General features: G+C 54.4%; 12 protein-coding genes across 12 annotated transcripts; 5 read left to right on the plus strand and 7 right to left on the minus strand.

The window, feature by feature from the left end:
• Positions 1-1,260: 1,260 nt before the first annotated feature.
• M409DRAFT_29616 (uncharacterized protein) lies at positions 1,261-3,321 on the plus strand (the record flags this gene model as incomplete). Its single annotated transcript, XM_033809551.1, has 1 exon — positions 1,261-3,321. The coding sequence occupies one exon, from the start codon at positions 1,261-1,263 to the stop codon at positions 3,319-3,321; it is 2,061 nt and encodes a 686-aa protein (XP_033660895.1).
• Positions 3,322-3,854: 533 nt separating this feature from the next.
• On the minus strand, positions 3,855-4,271 carry M409DRAFT_29617 (uncharacterized protein; the record flags this gene model as incomplete). Its single annotated transcript, XM_033809552.1, has 1 exon — positions 3,855-4,271. The coding sequence occupies one exon, from the start codon at positions 4,269-4,271 to the stop codon at positions 3,855-3,857; it is 417 nt and encodes a 138-aa protein (XP_033660896.1).
• Positions 4,272-4,876: 605 nt separating this feature from the next.
• M409DRAFT_29618 (uncharacterized protein) lies at positions 4,877-5,687 on the minus strand (the record flags this gene model as incomplete). Its single annotated transcript, XM_033809553.1, has 3 exons — positions 4,877-5,431; positions 5,484-5,573; positions 5,628-5,687. 3 exons carry the CDS (start codon positions 5,685-5,687, stop codon positions 4,877-4,879), a joined length of 705 nt encoding a protein of 234 aa, XP_033660897.1.
• A 1,124-nt stretch (positions 5,688-6,811) lies between these two features.
• On the plus strand, positions 6,812-8,368 carry M409DRAFT_60409 (uncharacterized protein; the record flags this gene model as incomplete). Its single annotated transcript, XM_033814471.1, has 5 exons — positions 6,812-6,883; positions 6,918-7,134; positions 7,175-7,228; positions 7,261-7,701; positions 7,779-8,368. The coding sequence occupies 5 exons, from the start codon at positions 6,812-6,814 to the stop codon at positions 8,366-8,368; spliced, it is 1,374 nt and encodes a 457-aa protein (XP_033660898.1).
• Positions 8,369-8,548: 180 nt separating this feature from the next.
• Positions 8,549-8,947, minus strand: M409DRAFT_60410 (uncharacterized protein; the record flags this gene model as incomplete). The annotated part of the gene is made up of 2 exons (XM_033814472.1): positions 8,549-8,618; positions 8,679-8,947. The coding sequence occupies 2 exons, from the start codon at positions 8,945-8,947 to the stop codon at positions 8,549-8,551; spliced, it is 339 nt and encodes a 112-aa protein (XP_033660899.1).
• Positions 8,948-9,363: 416 nt separating this feature from the next.
• Positions 9,364-10,263, minus strand: M409DRAFT_60411 (uncharacterized protein; the record flags this gene model as incomplete). Its single annotated transcript, XM_033814473.1, has 2 exons — positions 9,364-9,645; positions 9,817-10,263. The coding sequence occupies 2 exons, from the start codon at positions 10,261-10,263 to the stop codon at positions 9,364-9,366; spliced, it is 729 nt and encodes a 242-aa protein (XP_033660900.1).
• Positions 10,264-11,044: 781 nt separating this feature from the next.
• M409DRAFT_60412 (uncharacterized protein) lies at positions 11,045-11,638 on the plus strand (the record flags this gene model as incomplete). The annotated part of the gene is made up of 2 exons (XM_033814474.1): positions 11,045-11,172; positions 11,437-11,638. 2 exons carry the CDS (start codon positions 11,045-11,047, stop codon positions 11,636-11,638), a joined length of 330 nt encoding a protein of 109 aa, XP_033660901.1.
• Positions 11,639-13,850: 2,212 nt separating this feature from the next.
• Positions 13,851-14,687, minus strand: M409DRAFT_60413 (uncharacterized protein; the record flags this gene model as incomplete). The annotated part of the gene is made up of 1 exon (XM_033814475.1): positions 13,851-14,687. One exon carries the CDS (start codon positions 14,685-14,687, stop codon positions 13,851-13,853), a length of 837 nt encoding a protein of 278 aa, XP_033660902.1.
• Positions 14,688-14,893: 206 nt separating this feature from the next.
• M409DRAFT_60414 (uncharacterized protein) lies at positions 14,894-15,540 on the minus strand (the record flags this gene model as incomplete). The annotated part of the gene is made up of 3 exons (XM_033814476.1): positions 14,894-14,941; positions 14,971-15,004; positions 15,158-15,540. 3 exons carry the CDS (start codon positions 15,538-15,540, stop codon positions 14,894-14,896), a joined length of 465 nt encoding a protein of 154 aa, XP_033660903.1.
• Positions 15,541-17,555: 2,015 nt separating this feature from the next.
• On the minus strand, positions 17,556-19,418 carry M409DRAFT_70721 (uncharacterized protein; the record flags this gene model as incomplete). Its single annotated transcript, XM_033818866.1, has 5 exons — positions 17,556-18,136; positions 18,189-18,495; positions 18,552-18,800; positions 18,854-19,111; positions 19,170-19,418. The coding sequence occupies 5 exons, from the start codon at positions 19,416-19,418 to the stop codon at positions 17,556-17,558; spliced, it is 1,644 nt and encodes a 547-aa protein (XP_033660904.1).
• Positions 19,419-21,155: 1,737 nt separating this feature from the next.
• Positions 21,156-22,511, plus strand: M409DRAFT_60416 (uncharacterized protein; the record flags this gene model as incomplete). Its single annotated transcript, XM_033814477.1, has 5 exons — positions 21,156-21,421; positions 21,487-21,617; positions 21,687-22,044; positions 22,146-22,415; positions 22,469-22,511. 5 exons carry the CDS (start codon positions 21,156-21,158, stop codon positions 22,509-22,511), a joined length of 1,068 nt encoding a protein of 355 aa, XP_033660905.1.
• A 1,673-nt stretch (positions 22,512-24,184) lies between these two features.
• M409DRAFT_29624 (uncharacterized protein) lies at positions 24,185-24,514 on the plus strand (the record flags this gene model as incomplete). The annotated part of the gene is made up of 1 exon (XM_033809554.1): positions 24,185-24,514. The coding sequence occupies one exon, from the start codon at positions 24,185-24,187 to the stop codon at positions 24,512-24,514; it is 330 nt and encodes a 109-aa protein (XP_033660906.1).
• Positions 24,515-24,789: the final 275 nt, after the last annotated feature.

The following is a 24,789-nucleotide window of genomic DNA, read 5'->3' on the forward strand; positions in this document are numbered from 1 at the left end:
CAAAGCTTTGCGTAAGCAAGCTGGCGGAAGCGAGCTCGAGGCGGCGAGCCCGAAGCGGCGAGCTCGAGGCAGCGATCAAGCTAGGCTGGAGCGGGGACCGGCGAGAACAGCTCTCGCAGCATCAAAGACTTGCGTAAGCAAGCTGGCAGAAGCGACCTCGGGCGGCGATCTCGAGGCAGCGATCTCGAGGCAGCGATGAAGCTAGCCTGGAGCGTGACCGCGCAGGGGGAACGACAGGAGGCAAGACGGTGATTGAAGAAGCCAAAGACGAAAGGCCGTAGCCATGACGAGAACGGCTCCCGCAGCATCGAAGCCATGCGCAAGCAAGCTGGTTGAGGCGATCTCGAGGGAGCGATGAAGCTAGGCTGGAGCGTGGAGGGGACGAAGCTAGGCTAGAGCGTGGAGGGGGCGGTAGGAAAGAAAGGAGGCAAGATGTTCGCGGTACTTGAGAGATCCTACCCACGCTGAGACCTTGTGAGACGGAATTTATCACCTTGACCAACAGAAGACCTTTACGAGGCAACGGCAAGACGAATGCAGAGCCACTTCTCCACGCCACTGCTCTGCATGTTCGAGAACGCGAGAAGGCGCAAGACACGAGGAGTACGAAGTGAACATCATAGCCAAGAAAAGTGTCTTTCCCCGTCCTTCCACCCAACCACCATGTCGCCAACCCTCTCGTAACCACGCAGTCAGCGTGCGTCAGAACACTACCGGTGTAGACCGAGACGGAATGTTGTACCGGTAAGTACTGAGCGGGATGGCCTCGCCCTAGGAGGCCATGTAGCAGGTAGGATTTGCAGTGGAGGGAGTCGCTCAAGATTGCTGGGGCTACGTGGCCAGCAGTGTCGTCATGGTCTGCGAGGCTCGCCCGTGCAGATGAGCAGCAGTGTTTCGACGAGGGCGACGAGGATATGCAGACCGAGCATTGGCAGCCATATGATCAAAACCGGTGAGAATGCTTGAGGGATAAAGACCGGTGAGGATGCTTGAGAGGCTGCAGCATTCCGTTTTCGGATGCAGAATCAAGAAAACACAGCTCTGTCGCATGTACACAGCCATCTCCAACGCCCGGGACCGGATGCACACAGATTTACACAGAGATGCCGTCTCGTGTGTCCCCAGGCTTCAGCGCGGCGAACGACGTATATATGCAGCGTTCGAAAACATGAAGGCTAATCACAGCAACACGACCTTACCCCATGCACTATGGCAGCAACACCAGCACACAATCCCAGCCATGGAATCGTCTTAAATACCATGCAAGACTCAGCCGTTTGGCTCAGGTTCCTTTACTCAATCTTTCCACTACCCGAACAGACGCAGGTCATCCGTGTCCTGGCTCTTAGCGCGAACACTGATCTGGACGCTGACCCCGAGGTCGAATTCATCACATTATTGCTAGACGCGACGCAACGACGCCGATTCCAGGCTCTCTCATATGTATGGGGCGGTACCGATGACCAGAAACCCGTCCTGCTATATGGGCGGCCCATCTTAGTCGGGAAGAATCTCCATTCTGCTCTGCGACATGTTCGAAGCCGCGATATGCTCCAGCCGACTATCGTATGGGCGGACGCTATTTGCATCAACCAAATGGACCTCGTCGAACGCAGTCGTCAAGTAATCCTGATGCGGGCATTGTATACAAACGCGAAACGAATTATCCTCTGGCAAGGCGAAGGTACTGAAGTTATCGAAGGCGCTATGGCGCTTATCAACTCTTTCGTGGATTCATGGATTTGTCTCGGAGACAAATTTGTTCAATGCTTGCTGGCTCAGAGTGATGCGGACAATCCAGATGACTTGGAGGCTTTCGCAGTGGCAGTGGCGTCTATCTTGGCTGAGGAACCATCATGCATTCGAAGATTTTGTCAACCATTTATCCTACCGGAGAGTGTTATTGCCCTAGTAAATAATAGCGCACTCGGTCAACAACCTTTCACGGCGTTCGCCGTAGCCATCGCATTTATCCTGGATGAAAATCCCTTCTGGAGTCGCCTATGGATTCTGCAAGAGACTGTGATTGCGATGAGACGGAGTAGCGGTTTTCTTCAAATTGGCAGTCACAAGATCCACCTCGGAAAAATGTTGTGCGCAGTCCTACTCTACTATGTTGTGCAGACGAGGCTTCGTGTTCGAGGCCGCAGTGCTGACCCAGGTTTGGATACGACAGGTCCGCTGTTAGTCCAGCGCTTTGGTCTGGCTGGGTTTCCTGGATTATTACAGGAGGACGCAAGCAGCCTGACACGACCACTTCTCCAGGCTCTTTTGACTACGAACAGAGAATTGAAAGCTACCGATCCCAAGGATCGAGTCTACGGCTTCCTGGGCGTATTGCCGGACCTGGGGCTTGAGCCAGACTACACTAAGTCTGTCTCTACAATCTATCAGGAGGCCACCATGGCGGTAATTCAGAAGCAGCAGTCTTTGGACATCTTCATTAATATCTGTCTTCCTGATGCTACTTGCGCGGACCTCCCTTCTTGGGCATCCACTTGGTCGACACATGGCGGAGTTATGCATGCTACTAGAGTAGCCGCATGGGATGCAGACAGCTGGATTACTCCCGACGATAATAGGAATGCTGATCCAGCAGACCACGGGGATCCAGAAATCTGCTATAATGCCTGTCCTGGCGTGGAGTTTGCCGCACAACAAGTAGGCACTACGCTCCATGTACTTGGGTTCCGTTTATGCAGAGCTGGAGATGTCCAGGGCTTTGGGCCTTCGCTTTCGATCCCTGAAGATTCAGTGCCAAGCTCGGTAACTGGATGGGCTCGCAAAAGCGAATCGCTGGGCGAGAACTTCGACCCGTACAGGTCTGACATGTTGGATTATTACCTCCACTGGCGTGATCGGAGCACGGATCATGTGACATTCGAGAAGAAGTTCATCAACCTTCTCTTTCTCGACCGTACAAACAGAGAACGGCAGGGCACACAGTCGGACTGGGATATTGTTCACGAACGTTCCACATTGGGAAACATCGAGCAACCGGACACAATAATATGCAAGGCCCTGACTCCTTTCCCACGCACTCTCCTCACACACCGAGTAGCGATGCTCGAAAACAAGGTTCTCTGCCTTCTTCCTAATGAAGCACAAGCCGGAGACGAGGTATTCTTACTAGCAGGTTGTTACGTGCCGTTCCTTCTGAGACCTTCTCGTACGGGTTGTGGAACACTGTACAGCCTCGTAGGCCCGGCATATGTTGATGGTGTCATGGATGGCGAGCCGTTAGCAGAAGCACCTCGATGGGTATCAACCGGTAATCCGGATGCGACTGGTGTCGAGTGGAGTAAAGTCGTTTTGATGTAGTGTTGGTATCACCGCGTCGAGGAATTCCTTGTAATCCTTTAGGTGGTACGATTGACAGCTTCGATATAGTAACTCATAGCAGAGCCAACAATGTAGTATTCCCTAAGACACAGAGGTTCTCGAGTAGCCAGAGACCCGTAGAACTGTACTATACCGATCGATTTGAGAAAGATATGCCGGGCAGATTGTTCAAAGTTTAGAGTAGAGTTATGGCTCGCGACTAGGGATGGACATTACACCGGGACTCGTTTTGGGGGAATATGACAGACGAGGTCTTCTATACCTTCGAAACCCTCATCGAGTCCTTTGAGCCATCATGTTCCTCGTCAAGAAGCTGCCTGGCCCATCAGGTCACGATATAAAATGCTTCGGGGATAAGGCCAAGGCCATCACATGAAAGTGAAGAAAGGAAACCACGTTGCTCACAAAACTGTTTCGTTCTACACTTACCTCGCTCCTCCTATCGTACAGTCATTCTACCTCTCCCGCCAATGATCATGTCCTCCATCGTCCTCTCACACTTCAGCTGCTACCTACTTCTTGAAAGAGTAGTTCTCAAACTTCTTCGCGATCATACTCCTCATCAGACCTCCTGGACGCTTCTTCTGCTGCGCTGGCTCGGCCTTCTCAGAAGGCGGCGCGAGGGAGTTAGTGGCAGCGTTCTGCTTCTCAGCGGCGGCAGCACTGCTCGCCGGAACAGGCGGCAAGACCTGATTTGACTCCGATCTGAACGAGAGGAAGTCAGTTGAGTTGCCGCACGTCGGAGTCAGAGGCTTGAGACCATGTGTTGATGCGGCTGGGATGGGTTGGGCGAGTGCGCCCGTCAGTAGGCGAAAGGGGGGATGGCTCTGCATGGATTGGCTGGTTGTTGGTGTGAGAGGGGTGAGAGCTTTGGGCGTGGTGGAGGGCTGTCCTGCAGCTTGGGAGTTGGAGGGGTTGGGGTTCGTCATGGCGGGTGGTCTTGATCTGGATGCTGAGGTTTAGCGGATTGAAGATCTGGCTGGGTGCGTGCTGACGGGGTGGAGATGGTTCTGGGGTCTTCAGATGACATGTGCGTAGGTGGGGTATATATAGGATACCTTGAGGCAGCTTTTGTTGAATGCGATTGAAGTCCAGGACGAAGGGTTCTTCTCTGTACTTGGGATTGAGCATAATGCATTTTGTGGCGTCTTTGTTGTGACAATGGCCTCAACAACAGTCAGGTCCGTCAAAGAAAAGGGGCCGACCAAGAGAGAGTATTGTTATCGGAGGGCGATTTCGAGGCCCCGAGGTTGCGACAGCCGGGAGGCTCTGACAGAGATGATGAAAACTGTGCAGAAGCTTGAAGTTCAGGACGCCAGGTCGTGATTTCCTGTGCATTTCAGCTGGAAAGTGGTGCAAACAGGGGAACACAAGAAATGTGAGAACAAGAAAGACGCAAACGCAGTCACAAAATGTCAAGCAAGGATCCTCTTGCTTCTGTATTCATGCACTCGCTACTGTATCATCATCATGAAAGCAAATGCCTCCCCCGTGGGATCGAAGGCAGCCCAAAAGAAACCAATCTCATCCCCCCTCACAAGCCACTGCCATGATTCCAATACAGGCCGTTGACCGCCTCATAGAAGCAGTACCGCTTCCTCGACGAGGCCCGATCCCAGTGCATGCACACAACACAGCCCAAGATGCCGCAGGACTCAGTGCTGTTACACTCCTTGCCAATGCAGTACAGCGTCCGAGCCTCGAGCGTGCGCTTGACCTTCTCGAGCTCATTGACGCTCTTCTTGTACAGCCGGTCCATCTCCGCGTACATCTCGTCGTCCTCGTACGGGCTGGGACCGCCAAATTCGGAGTGCAGGACTTCGCGGGGCGGGTTGAGGTGATGGTCGGGATGGACAACGTGGCCGGAGATGCTGTCGAAGGTGGAGAGGAGGTGCTCGCGCATGGGGGCCGTGTGGGCGGGAGAGTCGTCGATCATGCGCTTGATTTGGGTGTTGGAGAAGGGGAGGGCGTCGAGGATGCTGCCGTTGGCGGCGTAGGAGCGGAGGACGCCGTCGTCGGCCATGTGCACGAAGCCCTGGGGGTCGAGCTTGTAGGAGGTTGGGAGGGTGTGGACGTGGTCGTCCGTGGGCTATGACATGTGTTAGCGGTATGGATCTGGTTGAGTTCTGGAAGGGGCTTACTGGAGAGGAGGATGAGGTCTCAGGGGCCTCGGAAGGACTCGAGGCGACTGCAGTGACGGTGACACTGGAGAGGGCGTCGGAGATGCCATGCTGTATGACTGTCAGCATATGACTGTAGATAAGGTGTGTTATAGTATGCCATACCTGAGGAGCAGCCATGGCGAGACCCGCGAGAGCGCCGAGGAGAATGGCCTCGATACGCATGATGATGGTATGGAGTGTTTGGTGATGTGTATTGGAGATGTATCGAAGTGGTGATGAAAAATACAGAGAGCAAAAGGGGTTCTGAACTCTCGTGTGGGTGTGCGGTGTAGGTCAGAAAGGAATTCGAAGGAAATATTTGAGTGCGTAGCGGCCAAAATTACGTCAGAGCATGTGAGTGAAAGTTCGGCTTCCAATGGCACACGGAGGTCGATTCGCTTGTGGAAGCATGGTGTGCACATGAATGAGAATTTTGACCTGTGATGTCTCGAGCATTGTCGCGACCATGTGGCGTGTTTCTGTCACCGCCCAACAGGATTCGCCTTCCAGCTCAGGGGCACAGCTGTCTGGCTGATCACAAGCGTAGATTCAGCAATTTGATCGAACAGGAGCGTCCCGCCACGTGCTCGAGCTTTACCACTCATACTGGTGTTGCCCTTGTCCATAGCCATGATCTCGCCAGGAAGTGATGATATAACACTGGACTCCGTCTGGTACCAGATCTTGAGTCTCACGTCCAGTCCTGCCGTCTACTCATGAGCGTATACTATGCGTAAACTATTCAGTCTGCAGAGAAACCTTGAACTACATCAGTTCTCGTTCGCGTATGAGAAGAGGGCATTATTTTGATGCACTTTTATCTTCAAGTCCAGCTGCAGCGCTGAAATGGGTGTTGATAGCCTGAAGAGGAACCGGATGGGGTTTGCCCTCAAGACTGTAGGCCATAAAGCTCGAGACTTGGGGACTTGGTACTCATCTTACTTCCGTGCGATCTTGGCAGAACTTGCCCCTGACCAATCTATGCCCGCTAGCGATGCATCAAACCCATAGCATCCACCCATTCCAAACACTCCTACTCCTCCCTCTTACGCTTTCCACCCGAGAATTTCATGCCGCCGAACAGAGACTTCGTCGTGCCCTGGCCAGTGTAACGGCCTGTGCTCCCGTGGAAGACCCAGTTCCACGTCTTCTTGAGCTCGGCCTTGACTCGAGCTCCCTCTGCAGATTCACTTAGCAATGGCGGACACATAGATGGAAGGGAGGACTATCCTTACTACCAAGGGGCTCTGGCGAGTCCTCTTGCTGGGTATCTTGGCCTTCAAGCTCAGCACCTTCAGGAGGCCCAGATGCTGCTGGCTCATCGCGAGGAGCGACTTGTGCTGCTTCAGCAGTCGCGTTGGGCTGCTCTCCTTCTTATTGTCAGTCACGTCCTTTGCTCTCTGTATACTCTAGCATATCATCCGCCTTCTCATGGGAAACCCGAGGGTCCTCATCCCAAGCATCGCCAAACATGCTGGGGATCCCAAACTCACCCTCCTCGCGCTGACCGCCCTACGTCCCGACCAGCTCTGGCATGGCTTGGTCCCAGGCCTGACCAGCGTAACCCTTCTTCTTGTCCGAAGGGGTCCCGCCGGCACCGGAAGGGGTCATACCGTTGCTGTTGGCGATGGTACTGTTTGAATCTGCATTGGGTGTGAGATACTTGGTAGATCGAGGGAGGTGTGAAGGGACTTACTTGCAAAGTGCTGGCGTATTCTTGGACGGTATGTGCGTGAAGTTGCTGTCGATGTGAGAGCTGTCTTGGTCGTGGCTTTTGCATCAAGGATTGGGAGGGAGTGTGCGTTTTGGCCAGTGGCTTGGCACCGATTTGGGAAGGAGGGAGTCGCACGTGATGGCGCTAGCGCAACTTGCGCCAGTGAATGCTCCGGCCTTCATCAAGCCGACCTCCTACAACACTTCATCAACACCTTCACTGGGAGAAGCAGTGTTGTCTCCACCTCATACACATCGTCGGCCTCGCCGCACCCTTTCGATCAGCGCAGTCGCGAATATCACAAAAGAAGAACACCCACCATCATGTCTGCGGTCGCCGCCATCCTCATCACACCCAAGGCCGACGTCCTTCAGCCCCGCCACCGTGAACTGGGTCTCCAAGGTTTCGTACGCCTCGACATCAGTTGCGACAAGTTCAACACCGATACCGAATGGCTCACCTCTCCTGTCTCCGAGCAGATCGGTCTGCCTTTGAAGTTCACCACCCGCATCCCCGCCGGAATCGAGAATTACAGCCCAGCACTGGCGCAAACCTCACAGCTCGCACATTCTTCCTCCACTACGACGTCGAGTCGACCGAGTTCCGCCAGGTCGTCGAAGGCGCTGTCGTCCGCGGAGACTTCGTTGTCGCCAGAGTTGATCGCAGGCCCATTTCGCCAATGCAGCTGTTCCAGATCGTGCACTTCATCGCTATGGCTGTCCACGCTCATGAAGTCAATCGCACGGCCAAGGCGAAGCATCGCCGGTATCTCATGCCACTCGTCGAGCAGTTCACGCGCGCGAACATGATGGGAGAGTTCGACTTGCTACTCAGCAAGGCGCTCAAGAATGGTGACAGCGAGTTAGCCATTATGTCGAACCCTTTCGACGACACTTTCAACGAGAATGAGCAGATTAAGGAGTGGTCGGACGGCGAAGGCACCGTAACTGCGTCGCCAGAGAAGAGCGTGGTGTGTGGGCCGGCGACGGTGTTCTGCAGGTCTTGCGGCATTTCGATTATCGGCATGCCTGGCGCACTCTTTCGCTACAAGAAGTGTCGATTCCGATATGAGGCGCAGTGGTTGACAAAGGACGAGTACGCCACCTTTGTGCACACCAAGAAGCTGATGGGTGGCCAGTGCATATTGTAGTCTTTGTTGTCTTTCTCTGCGGGGAACTCAGTTGGTACCTTCTATATTGAAGAAGATGGATAGTGGGATAGGAGCATCAATGCTAGTTGGTGCTAATTGCTGTTGAGGGAGAGCAAAGCAGGATTGCATATATTTGGGTAGTGTATTCTGCAGTCAGGGAGCAACATGAGGCCGTAGCTCTCATCGTAATTGGCTCAAACTACGCATATCAATCGTACACTCCTTCTCCCACTCCTTCATACATGTGGACCTGCACCCAAGTTAGCTCAACCCCTTCTACACCGTATCATGCTTCTTACCCTCCCCTCACGTCCTTCTTGCCTTCCTCACCCTCCTGCAGCTATGCAACATCACCGCACAGTCCTCATCTTCTGGAAGAATGCGCATGAAAATCTCCATCCAGCGCAACGCCTCCTTCTCCTCTTCCTGCGTGAGATTTGGCCGCTCGAAGCTATCGACCTTCTGCTCGATGCGGTCGTGGATGTAGAGGTACTTGGTGAGGCCGTCCTTCTTGTTCTGTGTGATGGTGATGAGTGTGGGTTTCACATGGCGCGCGATCTGGGCGGTTTCGATGGGCATGGCAGTGGTGGTGAGGTGGCCGTGGGTCTGGAGGCCTTAGTTAGCTCACTTGTTCAATATTGTTGACAATATCCCTGGACATACATACGAAGCTGAGAGTCTAGAAGATGTATTGAAGGCGTGGATGATGACGAGACGGCGGAGAGAATGTTGTTGTTGAGGTTGCAAATCGCTGTCACATGCGTTGTGAGAGAAGGGCTGGCAGCTGATACAAACGCCGCAAGCCGGACTGGCTAACTTCACCTGCCAAGCCTGAAATCACAACCCTTTCTCCAGGACGACCACAGAGGGTACGACATCGATCATAGGATCGATGATACAGTTCAAAGACAAGAAGCAGGGAAACAAGGGAGAAGAAATGGGAATCCCAGGAATCGAGCTTTAATTGGTCGGCCCACGCCTTGCACAGATATCACCTAAACATCCACGCTCATCTCGCTCCCTTCGCTGCTCCCTGAGCCACCCTCGGCCATCTCCTCGTCTTCCTCGTCCTCATCTTCTCCCGAAAGCGTCTTCTCGTCGCCACTTGGCTGCTCCTCTCCCTCTCCCATCTCCACATCACTCTCATCCTCCTCGCTGCTCTCTCCCTCCACCTCCCAAGCCCTCGCATGCTCGTCTGCCAGATTGACGTGGTTCAACCACGCCAGCTCCCCCGTCCACCACTCGCCTCCCTCCAACACTCCCATCATCTTTCTCGCCTAGTCCAACACGGTAACCACGCGCGACAGGCGCGCCGACGAGAACTGCTCGTTCATGATGATGCGATGGAGCTCGTGCTTCACATCGGCTTTGACCTCGTCCCGCTCCGCGCGCATCTCTTGCTGGCTTGCCCCGAAGGGTCTGTTGTTGTTGAGGATCTCTGTTCTCACCTCGCACGAGCGAACCCTCCCATCTCGCCGCACCTTCAACACAATCACCCAATCGCTCCGCGAATGGGTGTTCGACTCTGGCGTCAGCCAGATGTCCAGCCTCGCCATGTTCTTGATGATGTTGTGGGGATCGGGCGAGCAGGTGAGGGTGGGTCCGCCGGGCGGTGCGATCTTCAGCTCGAAGATGGTCTCGTCACCCAGAAACTCCACAACAGCGGCATGCTGGGCGCGGCAGGTGAGCGAGAGAGCCCCAAATCCCTCCATCATCTCCACATCTCCAGGCCTGAGAGGGACCATGAAGAATTGCCAGCTGCCCTGGCCGCGGGCTTCGGCGTCGAGAAATATTGTTCGGGGAGATTCGAACACCTGGGAGTATATGCGAGCGGAGACATCGCGGATTTGCTGCTGGGAGGCGCAGGCGGGAAAGGGGAAGCTGGTGCGCGCCATTTTGCGGGTTTGATGTGTGATGTGAAACTGCTATCGTCAGCATCGACGCGCTATGGGATCAGTGGTGAATACTTACATTTCGTATGGTCGCGTTGTCAAGACCAAGTTGAAGCGCGCGAGGGCGAAGAATTTCTAACCAACAGGGCCAGCGCGCTAGTGGCTTGGCAGGGATGAAGCTTTTCCCAAAGAGATGGAACAACAGTATATAGGATTCATCCCCGGAAATGTATAGCTATCCATGCCTTCAATAACAAGATCGAGACACTTGACACCAACAGAGGAACGGGGATGCTTTTATACAATCTGGACAAGGTTGGTCCCTTCCGCTCGACGGGTCTACGCGCTTCGACAGCCATCTCCCTCCGCAGGCACAACGGCGCTGCAAACACGCTTTCCTTCACTCTCGACCCACGCGCACGTAGCACTGTGCACCAACTGCTTCTCTGCTTAAACTCCTACATCTTGCATTGCTCTCCCGTTTATTCCGAGATCAAACAACCGCCGTCCAAGATCCAAGACATTAAAGACCACATCGGAAAATCACGTTCCACCACACTACAGCCTATCTGACTCGCCTTGAGCGCTTGACGCCAGCGATATCACTCACGGTGGTTCCTGGTGCCATTCTCGTGTGTGCGCATCATCTCCACATTCTCTTCGTTTTGCTTCATCAATTTGCAACCACTGCTCTATCTAATTGAGATTGCTGACTTTCAACCCAACTGCTCTACTCCCGCACACGACCTCCCCAAAGACATCACCCAAACAACTACGAGTTATGATGGCTGGACCTGACAAGGACCGCGTTTTCAAGGAGCACGCAAGCACTCACCCTCACACCAACAGCTCCAATTCCAGGGACACATCTTTCTCTGGTCATGTGACTGGCTTCCGCTGTTCGCACTGCTGGTATGTCTGGCTCACATGCTGCCTTCTATGGGCATCGCTCTGAGCAAAGCGCAAGTCTTGCAGTATACATGACATTCATCCCGGGAAGAAGACAGACAACCAGGCCTTCAATGTGGGATACGAACGTCTGGACACTTCTGGGGATTTGGAAATATCTGCATACAACCTGGACGAGTTTGCTGCGTTTATCGCCTCTGCTGGGCGGCTCTGCGGCACTCTCGAATGATCTCTCGAGATAAAGGCCTAAGCTAACAATATACACAGGATTCATCTCTGCAAAGATCTAGACATCCACGCCTTCGATGTGAGACATAAACGTCTTGCCACTACTCAGAATCGGGGGATATCTGTATACGGCCTGGCTAAGTCTGCTGCCTTTGCAAGACGGTTTCACGGCGAAAGCCCTGTGGACTGGACTGCTATCCCCAGACCCAGCCATCTGCCCATGCCACCAAAACGAAACTAAGATCTTTCAGAAACGAGACTGCTGTGAGACGAATGGAACAGTAGCACACAAGCGAGCAGAACCTATCGCAACGTCTTGACCACAGCTCACACCACCGACGTCGGAACAAGCGCACTATGCAACACCGCAAAGGCGGCCGCCAGAAGCGCTGAACACATGGAAGCGACAGGCGAGCCTCGCACAGTTGCCACCCGCCGGGTCAAAGGTGCTGTCCGATGATTTGTTCGAGACACTGCGCAGAAAGACTATTTATGTCGATTACCAAGAAACACGTGTGCCCCTGAAGCGATTTCGGCTGCTGGCCTGCAAAGGAAGACCCGCAACCAAGATGTGTTCGGCGGTGCTCATGTACTGTCACGCTGAGCTATCGTAGTTCCAGCGTTACGCATGCTTCATCCTACTACCGCGTGCATCGGTAGGTCCCTTACGCATGTCTAGGCGAAAAAGATAACGTGAGAAGCAGGTTGAAGGGGGCAAAGACTTCAGCAGGCCCCCTTACTCAGAACATCACTTCAGGCCGGAATCACCTCCTCGGCCTGTGTATCGGCCACCTAATCTACTACCACCTTCCATGTTGCCTTCCTCGAGCAACCACTCTTGGGCAATGAGGCTGACCAGAGTACCACTCTCAACATCCCGGGCGTAAAGGCTCATCTTCCTGATACATGGTGATGTCGACGATGTCTTGGAGTGAAACGCCTCCGTTGTGTAACATTTTGACAAGGCCCTGGACCGCGAGAATGACCCCCTGCTTGAAGTAGGATGTTCCGTGTACTTCTCGCTCGGATAAGGAGTCTATGTTCAGGAAACGCTGGAAGTTCTTGATGTCGAGTGCCTGCACGAGATGCCTGGTAACCCTTATAACGCTCTGCATAAGAATTCGAATGATGGTCCGAGCGCGCTCCGTGTTCCACTGGCACTCAAAGGCGTACATAGCCAAAGCATTCAGACAGTTCAAAGCAGGCCAGGACTCGCCGAGCGTGCAACATGTCGTTGGGCAAGCAGACGGCACACCACAAAACGAGAGGGACTGCTGTCCGTGGACCACTCGCGACGATCGCGCAGCTGGGGAGACCAGGCTCAAGTAGCTCCAACATCGAGCTCTGCTGCTGCTTCCAACAAATAAACCGCTCAGGGTGGCAGTCCAAAAGCAGCCAGCACGGCTGTCACAGACGATACCGATTCGCACTCAAGAGCGCACTTCCAGGAGCGCGTTCGCCTAGGCAAGACTGCTGTTAATGATTGCTTGATAGGTAAGTGCGCTGCCTGGTCTAGACAGGGCCTCAGAGCTGCATCCGGTGGTTTGCTCGTTTGTCTCCACTGATGAACATGGCACTGAAGTACAGTGTTCCTGATTGATATCATGGTCGCTCAAAGGGATCTCGAGATATGTGGCCAGATAGCCACAAGATATGGAATCCTCGCGATATATGGCATTCAGGGGAAAGATTCATAAGTCATGAGTCAATACAGAACGCACGATTATGTGCCCAGAGGCATGTACCTTTGTCCAACTAGTCCCCTGCCTTACTCTTCTTTTTCTTTTTCGTCTGTTGCTTCTCCAACGCCAAGCGACAACATTGCCAGAAAGCCGACATAGCCCACAGCACCAAGATCGGCACGCTAGTGGCGCCACCGGTAGCCACTGTTTTGTTGCAAGACTGGGAGAGGGGGGGGGGGGGGGGGGGCCCGGTGTATGAAGGTCATCGGTTGCCTATAGCCCTAGACAACATACAATATACTTGCATTGATGAAGCTGGGGCCCGAAAATCTATGCAAGCTACGACGTTCGGACCGCTAAAGCTGAGGTTTAATGCCGTGGGTGACGAATGTACCATTTTTGACATGAGTGTTGCTGACAACCTCAAGAATCCGGTATCGCGAACATCCTTCTTGCCGACAAGAAACTCCGTGACATCCTCCGTGAACTGGACACCATGCCCGAGTTACATCGCGAGCGTACCATCCCGTGCCCCGTAATCCCAACCCGCAACCAGGTACTCTACCAATGTCTCGAAGAAGAAAGGTTCTTGGATGGGTGGGAGAGAACCGTAATCCAAGCTTTTGAAGAAGGAGAGTAGGTTAGAATAGCTTGTGAGTCGCCGAAGCTTAGAGTATCTCCAATGTCGTATTCAAAACCAGTCTTCTTCTCTTGTCATGAAAGGCCCAGTCGCCCTTGTCGAATCGGGGAGATACTCCTCAATCTCCCCTATCAATTTGCTTCCATGGCTCTCCCATCTCCCATCTGATACACCCCTCTCCATCCCTCCACAACCCCTCCCTGAAAGCACTCCCAACCCGTCCAGTCCGCCACACACAACAGCAGCACCCAGCTGACCCAGACCCCCACAGCAGCATATAGACCCAGAACATCCCACTCCACCCCCAACACAAACGGCAGCAGCGAGACGAGGAAAGCGAAGACGAGGCCGTAGACGAGGAAGTTCTTCTCAAAGGTCGACAGAGCAGCAGAAGTGACACGCTCGCGGTCGTAGACCCAGGCGCAGGGAGTGCGGGAGTATTCGATGGGGAATTCCTCTTCGTCGAACACTCGCTCGTGGAAGAGCTCTGGGTCGAGCAAGTGGTTCCTCTCCGCGAGGTAGGCTTCGAGCCGGGCACCGGAGTCGAGGTGGGCGTCTTTGAGGAGTTGATCCATCTTGGGATCGGGGTGGGTGCGCATCTCGTCCTCGCCCTCCATTATGGGGGAGGCGATGGCGGTGTCGTTGTTGACGGGCTCTTGCTCGTCCTCATTCGCGGGCCGTTGGAGCGACTCGTCGATCTCGGGAACAGACTCCTCGTCGGCGGGACCAGGGACAGACTCGATCTCGGGGACAGACGCCTTCTCGTGGTTGCTGGCCTTCTCCTTATCACCGCCCTCCGATCCCGCGCTCATGTTCTCCGCCATCTTCTGCTTGCGCTTCATGCGCTTCTTCTGGCTCTTGCTGAGGACGACGCTCTCGGGAGCGTCCTCGAGGTCGGAGTCTTCGACGCTCATGAGAGCCTCGAAGAGGTTGGTGGCGGGGGAGCGGGAGCACTGGCGTTCGGACATCTTGCGGTGGTGCTGGTGTGTGGTTAGAGGTTGCGCGAAAGTCGTGCGTCGCAGGGGCTGATAGAAATTACCTCGGGTCGAAAGACAGATGTATCTCCGAAAAACTGCGAGCGACGATATGGCTAGAGAGAGCTTTAATGCCTTGGTTGCGAGTGTGTTGCAGGGGATAATGTTGCGAGAAAGCTAAAGTTGTGTATTACTTGTTTTCAGAAGCGGGAGGCAAACACATGAATCTTGGCAAGCGCGTGGTTCACCTAGACTAAAGCATACATACAAGACACACTCTAACACAGTTGCTAAAACACGTGCGCCGCTTGCTAGAACACGTGCGTGGCTAGTCTCAAATGCTACATTGTCGGCTTAAGACCATGCATGTGCAGTCTGCCCGCTTAACCGCGTTCTTATTCGCAATTTGCACCTGATTTGCCCTGCCCGAGAAAATGGCTTTACGGGCTATATTTAATACGTACATTAAGCAGAGCATCTTACCCCATCCAAGCAACGAACCGAATAAAAGACCCCTCACCACAACAATAACCCCTGCCAAGAAACCGCCCTCAAAAGGGCCATCAAAAACGCCAACCTCAAAGACTTCATGCTCGAGGAGCGCTCCCCAACCTACAAGTTCCTCCTCTTCACCGCTACCTTCCTCGACGGCGTCCGCATCCTCGTCAGATATCTCTGAGAACCGGGACACAGCATCGCGGCTGTCAAAGGCTTTTGTAGAGGACTTTTCACTCGGGAGGACGGTCCAGCCTGCAGGTGCGAGGAGGCGTGGCGCGGCTTCGTCAGGCATCTGGCGTTTTGCAGGCCCACTATGCTCAGGAACACATCCTTGCGGGTTCTGTTGCATGCGGATGTTTAACGGGAGACCTCTCTCCTCTGCAAAACGTGATCAATGAAGTCCCTCTACTGCAGTAAGTCCATCCGGGCATCGATCGCCGATGGGTTAGTTAATATATTGAGGTGATATATTCTGGAGTGAGACCGCATCGCGGGCCTCCTCGCTCATTGTGTATTGTGCCTAGAGATCCGCTTTAGCTGGATCACATCAACATCAACTGCGAAGCTTCAACACCACTCAGTTGATGACGATAACGGCGAGGGGATTCGATGGAAATCATAGATTCGTAGGCGAGGAAGCTAGCAGTTGTACGTGTGGATTCGGAGCGGAGATTGCTGAGAGTCATCACACGATGAGGCTAGAGGAGATGGTTTGATTATAGTGAAAGGACGGAGCGAGGGTTTCTTCCGGGAGACTTGTCTCGATGGATGGGTGGGTAGTGTTTTCGGCGACTGCAGTCCCTCCTTTCGCGGCGCTCCACCGTATCTGCTCAACATTATAGACTGCCTAGTATGGAGGCTCGGGCATGCGAAGAAGGGGAATCCGCCGGAAGAGTTGGCTCTATCATCTGTAAGGGGAAATAGAAGTAAAGTTTGGGAGTCTCGTCGTTGATGAAGTCTGTGAGGGCTTCGAGGACAGAGAAAGTATCCAGTGCCTAACTGGGTATTGGAGGCAGGACGGTTCCTTTCCACCTAGAGCGGCGTCGGAAATACTGACCTGTCGTCTGATTAGCAGGTTCGTGGGAGATGATGGATTTTGGACTTTGGATATCGATGTTGATGTTGATCATGATGCGTTACGGCTGAATGGCGAAGTAGGGTGTACAGATCGGGGTAGCCGAGAGATATGGTTCCTGCGCATGGGTGAAGGTCGTTCGTTTTCGGCAGCATGTCGACAAGCCCGTTCATTGGGCGGTAGTTTTCGCAGAAAGAAGTAGATGTCATCGAGCCGGAGCCCTCAAGACGTGAGAGTTTTGGGGAGTAGAAGAAACAGCCTCAAACAATACGCAGTCTTGGAAGTCTTTCACATCCCGCGACTTCTGTTCGTCCCGTTGAGTGGCTCCGCGCAAAGACAATGTCGACTTGGGGCATTCCTCGTCTGTGATAGATCCCAGCCGAACAGCACAGTAGTACTACTTTGGCTTGATGGACGTCGGAGAAAGCCTGCGTTCCCAAAAAGGCGGCAAAGATGGCTGAGACGGATTCGCTGCCCGTGGTATGTTCAGGGAAAGAAGTCTCAACGACCTTGCACTTCCGAATCCCAATCGATGATATAACAGCCGTTCTTTCATCACAAGAGTGCGGCCAGATTTCGCCGCCACGGGTACGATAGTCAGGCCCAGACGAAGGCAAGGCTAGATGCGACGATCTGGTCCTCGGGGTACACGGCAGTGGGTGTACTTCAGCTTCTCGGAAGACGAGTCTTTGAGATTGGATTGTTGCTGAGCATTGGACAGATTGGGGCGTGGTTTGAGGTTCAGGGTTAGGGGATCGGGGGACTGCGGAGTCGATTGTGAGTGAATGCGATATACGACAACGTACTGTTCATCGCAAACGATCGCTTCTCTAGCGCTCTCAATAAACCATGGCTTGCGTCCCGATTAGACTGCTATGGACTCAGCTGTGAACGGCGGGAGAGTCAGGAGAAGGTAGCATCGGCAAATTGAGAGTCTTATCTCTCAGGATTCATTCATCTGTCAGCCGTACCCGTATCTTCGTTCCGCAGCTCAGCAGCATGTCGTCAGTGGCATAACTGGCGTTCTTTGACTGGGAAGAGATCGTCTTCCCAAGAGGTCTCGACGGAACAATGATTGGCGTCTTCTCCAAATCCCTTTGGACTGGGATGTTCGCAGATGGGAAACGACGGGAGAGTTAGAAGGGACTAGTATCAGCAACGTGAGAGTCTATCTCTCGCGATTCATTCACGTGTCTGTCGTATCCGCATCTTCGTGAATCACCGCAGCTCAGCTGCATGTCATATCCGTTCGCATTCGCATGTCATTCATCAATCGTACCTCTCCCTTCTTAGTCGTTATCCTTGACATCAATCTGCGTGCGCTTGAACTTCCTCGCGGAAACCTTGCGGTTGAACAGAATGTCGATCTCGCGGTACGAGCGGCCCTTGAGCTCAGGCAGACCGAAGTACGCAAGGACCCAGCACACCACTGCAGTACCACCCCAGACGTATCCGCACTTGCCTGCCAGGTTCCAGCCTGTGGGGTTGAGCAGACGAGAGGCGAGGTAGATCATGGGGATCTCGGCGATGTAGTAAGCGGCGCGGCCGACGCCGGTGCTCAGGGCGCGGAGACGTACGGAGGAGGTCTCGGCGATGATGGTGTAGGTGGCGGGGCCGAGGGAGCCGGCGTAGACGACGGAGATAATGACGCCGAAGCAGGCCTGGGCGTAGTTTGTGGAGTGGGATTGGGTGATGGAGGCGCAGATTCCGAGGATGAAGAGGAAGACGGCGTTGGTGAAGGTGCCCCAGAGGTAGATGGTGCGGCGGCCGAACCAGGAGAGGAGGAACCAGGAGCCGATGTTGGCGGCGAATTGGAGGCAGGTGGTGATGAGGTTGAGTTGGAAGGAGAAGTCGGTGGACATGCCGGCCTCTGGATGTCATATTAGTAGGTGATTGAGGTTTTGTATGATGACAAGACTTACGCTCGAAGAAGAAAGTAGCCTGGTTGGCAATGAGATTGCCGGCAAAGTTCTGCGAAGCATAGGTCAAGCAGGTGATGGCAGTCCGGCGAAGATCAGTGCCCTTGACCAAGTCCAGAAGAGATGGGTTGCCACCAATCTTAGCTTCAATCTCGACGGTGCGCTCAATCATTGCCAGCTTCTCCACGGAATCGGTCATGCCCTTGCGGCCAAGGCGTTCAAGGGAGCGAAGGGCTTCTTGCTTGCGGCCCTTGCGGACGAGCCACCACGGGCTCTCTGGAGCGAAGAAGATGAGGATGAGGAGGGGGGTCTGTGATGATATCAGCGTCTGAGGGATTGTGTTTGGTGAAGAGGGATTCTTCTTACTGGGAAGATCCACTGCAGGGCCAATGGCACACGCCAAGCCCACTGAGTGGTCCACTGGTTGGTGGCGTAGGTAACTCCAGCGACAATGATACTGCCGATGGACCACGACATCTGCAACGTGGCCGTGCAGGCACCTCGGAGGGAGATTGGAACAATCTCACTGGCATAGGCGGGCGAGTTGGCGATGAAGAGGCCCCATGGGACACCCTCGAAGGCTTGACCGATGACGAGGACAGTGAGAGAGTCGGCCTGTATAGACACTATTAGCCATATGTCAATCTGTTGTAGAAGGTAATACATACAAAGAACGAGATGAAGATCGTAGCGTTCATCAGCATCAGTCCAATGATGGTAGTCCAGCGGTACCCGAGTCGGTTGGTGATAGGGCCGGCAATCAAGACACCAATGAAAGCACCGCACTGTCCAGACTGGAACAGCGCACTCTGCCACTTGGTGGGGATAGCCATCTTGCCGTCCTCGGACATGACACCGTATTTGTTGGCGAAAGCGGGCAGAGCGACGAAGTTGCCGTTGAGGAACATGTCGAAAGACTCCATGACCTGCGAGATATCAATCAGTCTATGCACCCCGTTTGCGCAATGCCTCATATTATCTTACAATCGTGAAGCAGAAGATGAAGGCCCAGAAACATGCCATTGGATGCGACTTGACCGCCGCCCAGGTGCCCTGCTCGTGCTCGCGGTTCTCGGCGTCGAAGGCGTTGTTCATGAGCTCCTGGTCGACCAACAGGTCCGAGTGGTAGACATCCTTCTCCTTGAGCTCCTGCACCGAGGCGCGGCGCTCGTCGTTGTCGGAGACGGGGTGGACCCCGGTGGACGTCGCCGTCGGCTTCTCGTTGTGGTCCATCGCGGTGTATTCCTCGACGGTGCTGTCGTTGCAGTGGGTGTATGCAGAGGAAGAGGTGAAGAAGAGGAAGAAAGTCGCAGATCGCTGTGGGGACGAAGGTGTAGAAATAGGTCGCGTGGTTGCACGGCTCCCGCCTTCCCGTTGCGGCATCGCGGGTGTCTCGTGACCGTCAGAGTTGAAAGTCTGGGACAGCCACCCGACGAGGGGCCACGTTGTGCAAGGTTCTCTCCCCGTGGGCGACCCCGGGTGTCCACTTTTTGGTGAAGAAGCCTCCAATGGGGTGGCTGGCCGTGGCGCTGGAGAAGTACAGTGTTCGCTGGTGAATAGTTCTAGATCTTCACCAATCAATCAATTCAATCAATTCAATCAATTCTCCAACTATTCACCCCCTCGCCCTTCAATTCTCAATCAGTCCCCTCCACAACCCCCTCCAAACTCTCCAAATCCCCGATCAAACCCAACCAATCCCCTTCCCACGCCTCAGCCGTAGCCCAAGCCCGCTAAGGCAAAGAAGCCGCACCAAGCCTGCGCCTTGCTCCAATCAAGGCTCAGCTCCGGCTTAGCTGGCTTCGATGGTGCCGAGGCTCTCCAAGCATCCTAAAACTCTCCGTCCACTCAGATTGAGGGAATGTCTCATCAATAGCTTGCGCTGACTTGCAGCAGGATTGCTTGCTTGCCATGTGATCAACGGTACATTGCAGGGTTCTAGATGGCGGGGATCTGGCGGCGAGGAGTGTTCGCAGGAGGTTTAAACATGTTTTGAATGTCTGCGAGGAAACGACGACGAGACGAAAGTACTAGTGTTGAATGAAAAACACCGTACAGTCAGGCGAAATCACAAAGCGACCAGGCATTTCTGTGTAGATGACATTCTGGTCGTAGTCCAATCTACCAAGCACTCGATGACCAGGACAGCATAGCCGGTGGCTTGAAATCCGTCTTCGCATGGTCAAAGTGGTGTCCGTCGTCGTCAGATGGGATGTGGAGAACATGGGCCTGGCTGGCGGCAGTACCTCTCGGTACCATAAGCGAGGCGTGAGATGGATGGAGGCTGACAACATGTAGAACATCTCGAAGTGTGAAAGGGATGTTGAGCACAGCTTTGTCCATTATCTGTACATCTGTATACGATGACGCTGAATGATTGAGTGTGTGATATACATGAAATGTACGAGTCCTTCGCCGCCAGCATTCCTTTCGACAAGGGCTTTCTCTTTTCCACAGCAGCGCCAGGCAATGTCATGTGGATCTTGATCATGCCGTCGATCGCTCTTCATGGTTCCATCCGTCGTCGACCAGTGTCGATGTGGTGTGAATGATCCATCGATCGCAACGTTGATGTGAAGATGAATCCGCCAGAAAGGTTCGGAGAAGGGTCGAGGATGCCGCTTTGATGATGATGATGTAGAGCATGTGAGGTTTGAACATCGATTCAGGAGTGAGGACGAATGACTGATGTCGCTGTCGAGAAAGAGGCATCGTAGATAATGCGGAATAGATGCCGGCGACCGCGTAAAGGTGCGCGGGTGCTATGTGAGAATCCGACGTCGTAGGATGAGAGTGCGAAGAATGGTATGTCGATGATGTTGTTCGGTAGGTCGATGAGCGGTAAGGGATGTGGACGCCCGTGAAAAGTTCGAAATACGAACCCAACGCCCATACGAACTGCTCGCTCGTCGTCAATGATGGTCTTGAAGCAAGTGGAGACTTGGTCATACCTCAACAGCCGCAACAAAGATGCAGCACCCGGGTCGAAGGGCAGTAATATGTCAGACTGCACCCCCCGACCCATCCCATCCCAGCATTCCTTCCTCCGCCGATGCCCGTTTCCTGTTCACATGTCAGCATTCAGTCTTCGCCAGAAGATGTACGAGTCCATACCTCCCCAATCCCCCAATCACCGCCACCAAAACCCCCCATCACCACCACCAAAACCCCCTCCTCCCAAGACCACCAAACACCACCACCAATCCTGCCGTCGCCGGGGGCGAGCGCGAAGGATAGTATATCGATGAAGGGATGCCATCCGTCGAGGAGCAGTAATATATGAGACTGCACCCCTCGATAGTCTCTTCCATGGGCGTATCGTAATTTCATCGCGCGCGGGGATGGAACCCTTGCAGACGACTTGGACGTCTGAGCGGCCGGGGGGAGGTCGACTCGGATCGAGAGGGAGGTTGGGGGGAGAGGACGATGCAGGTGTTTGAGCCCCCGGAAGGGAGGTGTCAGCTGGGCGGTTGCGGTGGGGGTGCGAAGTGAAGTGTGCAGTGAGGGTGCGACAGGCGCTTGATTGTGGGCTTGCGAAGAGCAGGGTAGTGAAGGGATATGTGGGTAGTGCAGATGAGAAGGATGGTTCTTCGCCTGCGTCTCGTGGCAGTACGTACCTCTTGCCCACCCACCCCGTCGTTCTCCAAAGGCCACCGCTGGTCGATGTTGTCAAGGTCGGCAAGGTGAAGAGTCGCCAGCATGGTGTGGCTCGCCGGGTGGAACTCTCTGGGGAGAGCGAAGTGGTGTCGTGGACGATGGTCGAAGAGGAAGAGTCAAGAAGAGGGCGCATAAGGAATGAAGGGGAATTGAGCGTTGCGGGGGAGACAGTTCCTGCCCAGGACGAGCAGTTGGAGGAGAGGTAAGGGCGGCTCGCCGGAGGCAGTCTTGATCAAGTTTGGGTCGACTTGAACAGCATTGGTTGCCCTGAGACTGAAAGAGGAGGTCCATACAACAATTCAGCTCTCCAGTTAGTCCGTACTGCTTCAGATCGTTCTTCAAGATTGATATCCATATTGATATCGTTACCATCGTTGCCTTGCCGCCTGACATGAAACGTCGAAGTGACGTTTCTCGCCTGCCTGGCCAAGGTACCCCTGCTGCTGTTGGCCAGTGCACCGCACCGTTTCCAAAAACTCACTTTCTCTTCCGACTTCTTCTCGCCACCAACAACCATCACACCATCATCTTCATGACCCTCCTAGCGGGAGCTCCCCCTGCTCCCTCGTCATGGTAAGTGATATCCACAATGATCCTTTTCAACAGACGGCTGACATTTGCAACAGTGCCTACCTGTGCCCGCCTGGCACAGGCCAGGCATTCACATAACACGACACAAGAGGTTTGAGCGCCTTCCAACAACCTCAAAGCCAGCATCTCGCTGCCCTCGCTGTCATTGTTTCCCCTGCTTCACATCGAGTCTCGAGCCAGCATTGACACAGCCACCAGATGGGCGACCAAACCCCACCCCACTGCCACCGCACGGCGGTGTCTGCCTGTCCTGTTGATAGGTTTGAGCGCCTGCGAACAATCTCGCCAGCTTGCACATTGCGCTCTCTGGTGTCAGTCTCCCTCTTCCTCGTCCATGACTTCCCATTGCTGACTTGCGCACAGATGACCTTCGGGTTTCTTTCGCCTGCCGGCGCCGCCTGGTGCCCCGAACGCCAGCACCGTCGTCTGGGTGTTGCGGAGCCAGAAGACCCGATGCGGCTCTGCAACACCCAGGCATCAAGATCGTGCCGAATCTAGCCGGCGCGGCTCTCTACGGCAGCCAAAGCCGTGACATGTGCCCACCAAAGCCTCCTGCGGTGGCACATGTCGCGGCTTTGGCCGAAAGACCGAAGAGGCCATGCCACCTCTGCAGCCAAAAAGCGTCATCGAGCAAATGAAGAAGGCGAAGGGCCGCAGCCATGGCGAGAACAGCTCTCGCACCATCAAGGCTCTGCGAAAGCAATCTGGCAAAGGCGACCTCGAGGCAGCGATGAAGCTAGGCTGGAGCGTGGACCGCAGACGACATCCGAAAGACCGAAGAGACGTCGCCACCACTGCAGCCAAGGACGGTGTTGCTCTCCAGCTCTCACACGGAAGTCTTTCCCGCTGCTCGACGACTTCTTCAACAAGACTGTTCAGCCTCGATCATCCAACCACGGCCCGCTCGATGATCAGACAGAGACTGGAAGATGCGTCGTTTGTCATGGGAGGGAAGAGGTGGATCACCGTCGGGATGCATTGGCGCAGGGTTGTGGTTGGAGAGAGTTGGAGAAGGTGGAGTTATCGTGGGGATGAGGTTTCGCATCCATTGTTGAGACACATTGTACACTACAAGCTCAATCACAGCATTTTCCAGGTGTCTCACCTCGTTGCTCTCATCTCGACCTGTTTGTGCCTCGAGTTGCTCGTGCATTGCTGTCCCATGGTCTCGAAAGACACACGTAGCCTCCCTGATTCGATCAAGCATCCTTGTGCCCTGCGCTATGCTTTCACCAAACTCCCGTTTAGGGCAGCTCCTAAGGATCGATTCTCGAGAAAGTGATTTATCACCATCAACGAGCGAATACCGCGCGCGGAGTGCTGTCCAACCTGAACACACGCGCTCACCGTCGCGGCGCCGAATTTCAACTTTCATGCTCGGGGCTCAAGAGTTCCTCACCCAACAGCACACTCGACAAACACATCCCCGACACCAACCCTCTGGCTACGCCGCCCGGCTGCAAGCAAGACTGCTTGATACCTCATACTTGTTAGAGATAGACCGCAACAATGCCCAACAACCGCCGAACCTACCACGGTAGCCTCCCGTCGACCCCCGAGCCGCGTCAAGAGCCGCTCGAAGCGCATGGCAAGACCAGGGCCGGGCACCTGATGGAGACCCTCTTCTCCCTCTTCAACCACAGCGTCGGCGGTATCTTCTCTCTGGCTGTCATCGTCGCTGCTGTCGCGTGCCTCCTCTACACCTGCAATACCGTCAGCGATGGGGCGCTGGTCATCGTCTCGCATGCGGAATGGCTACTCTCGCTGCGCTGGCCAGTGTGGCCTGGATCAATATCAAGAACCTATTCACTGCGGAACCGGCAAAAGAGGAGCTCAACAAGGACGACCACTTCCACTGCCACATCAACCCTCACAAGTCCGAACCGAAGCATGGAAACAAGGAAGAGGATACCCCTACGTGGAGCGATTTCTGGCAAAGTCTTGAGCAATCTCAGCACGGGAGAAGAGAACCTGAGACGCGCTGGAAGATGACGGAGATGGAGGAGAAGTTGAGGAAGGAGGAGGCCAGGAAGGCGAAGACGAGGAGGCTGGCTGGACGGAGGGCGGAGAGGGGGGTTTAGAGGAGGGCCGGGGAGGAGGCAGGGGAGGTGGGATGGGGCGAGGGTGTGGTCGGAGGAGAGGATTGAGGGAGAGGTCGAGACTGAAGTGGTCTGAGAGGGCGAGAAGTAGCTTGGGCAACCAAGAGATATCGATCGGTACAGCTGTGGCATGTGTGTAGTCTTGCAGGACTTTACGGATGCGATGTTGCACAGCAACATGGAGACTTTGGCACAAAATGAACTCATGGGAGTGTCGAAGAAGATAGACACAACATTGGCTTCCACGAAGACGCAAT

Source organism: Zasmidium cellare, assembly GCF_010093935.1.
Source record: "Zasmidium cellare ATCC 36951 unplaced genomic scaffold M409scaffold_53, whole genome shotgun sequence".
In the NCBI taxonomy this organism is placed as follows: Eukaryota; Fungi; Ascomycota; class Dothideomycetes; order Mycosphaerellales; family Mycosphaerellaceae; genus Zasmidium; species Zasmidium cellare.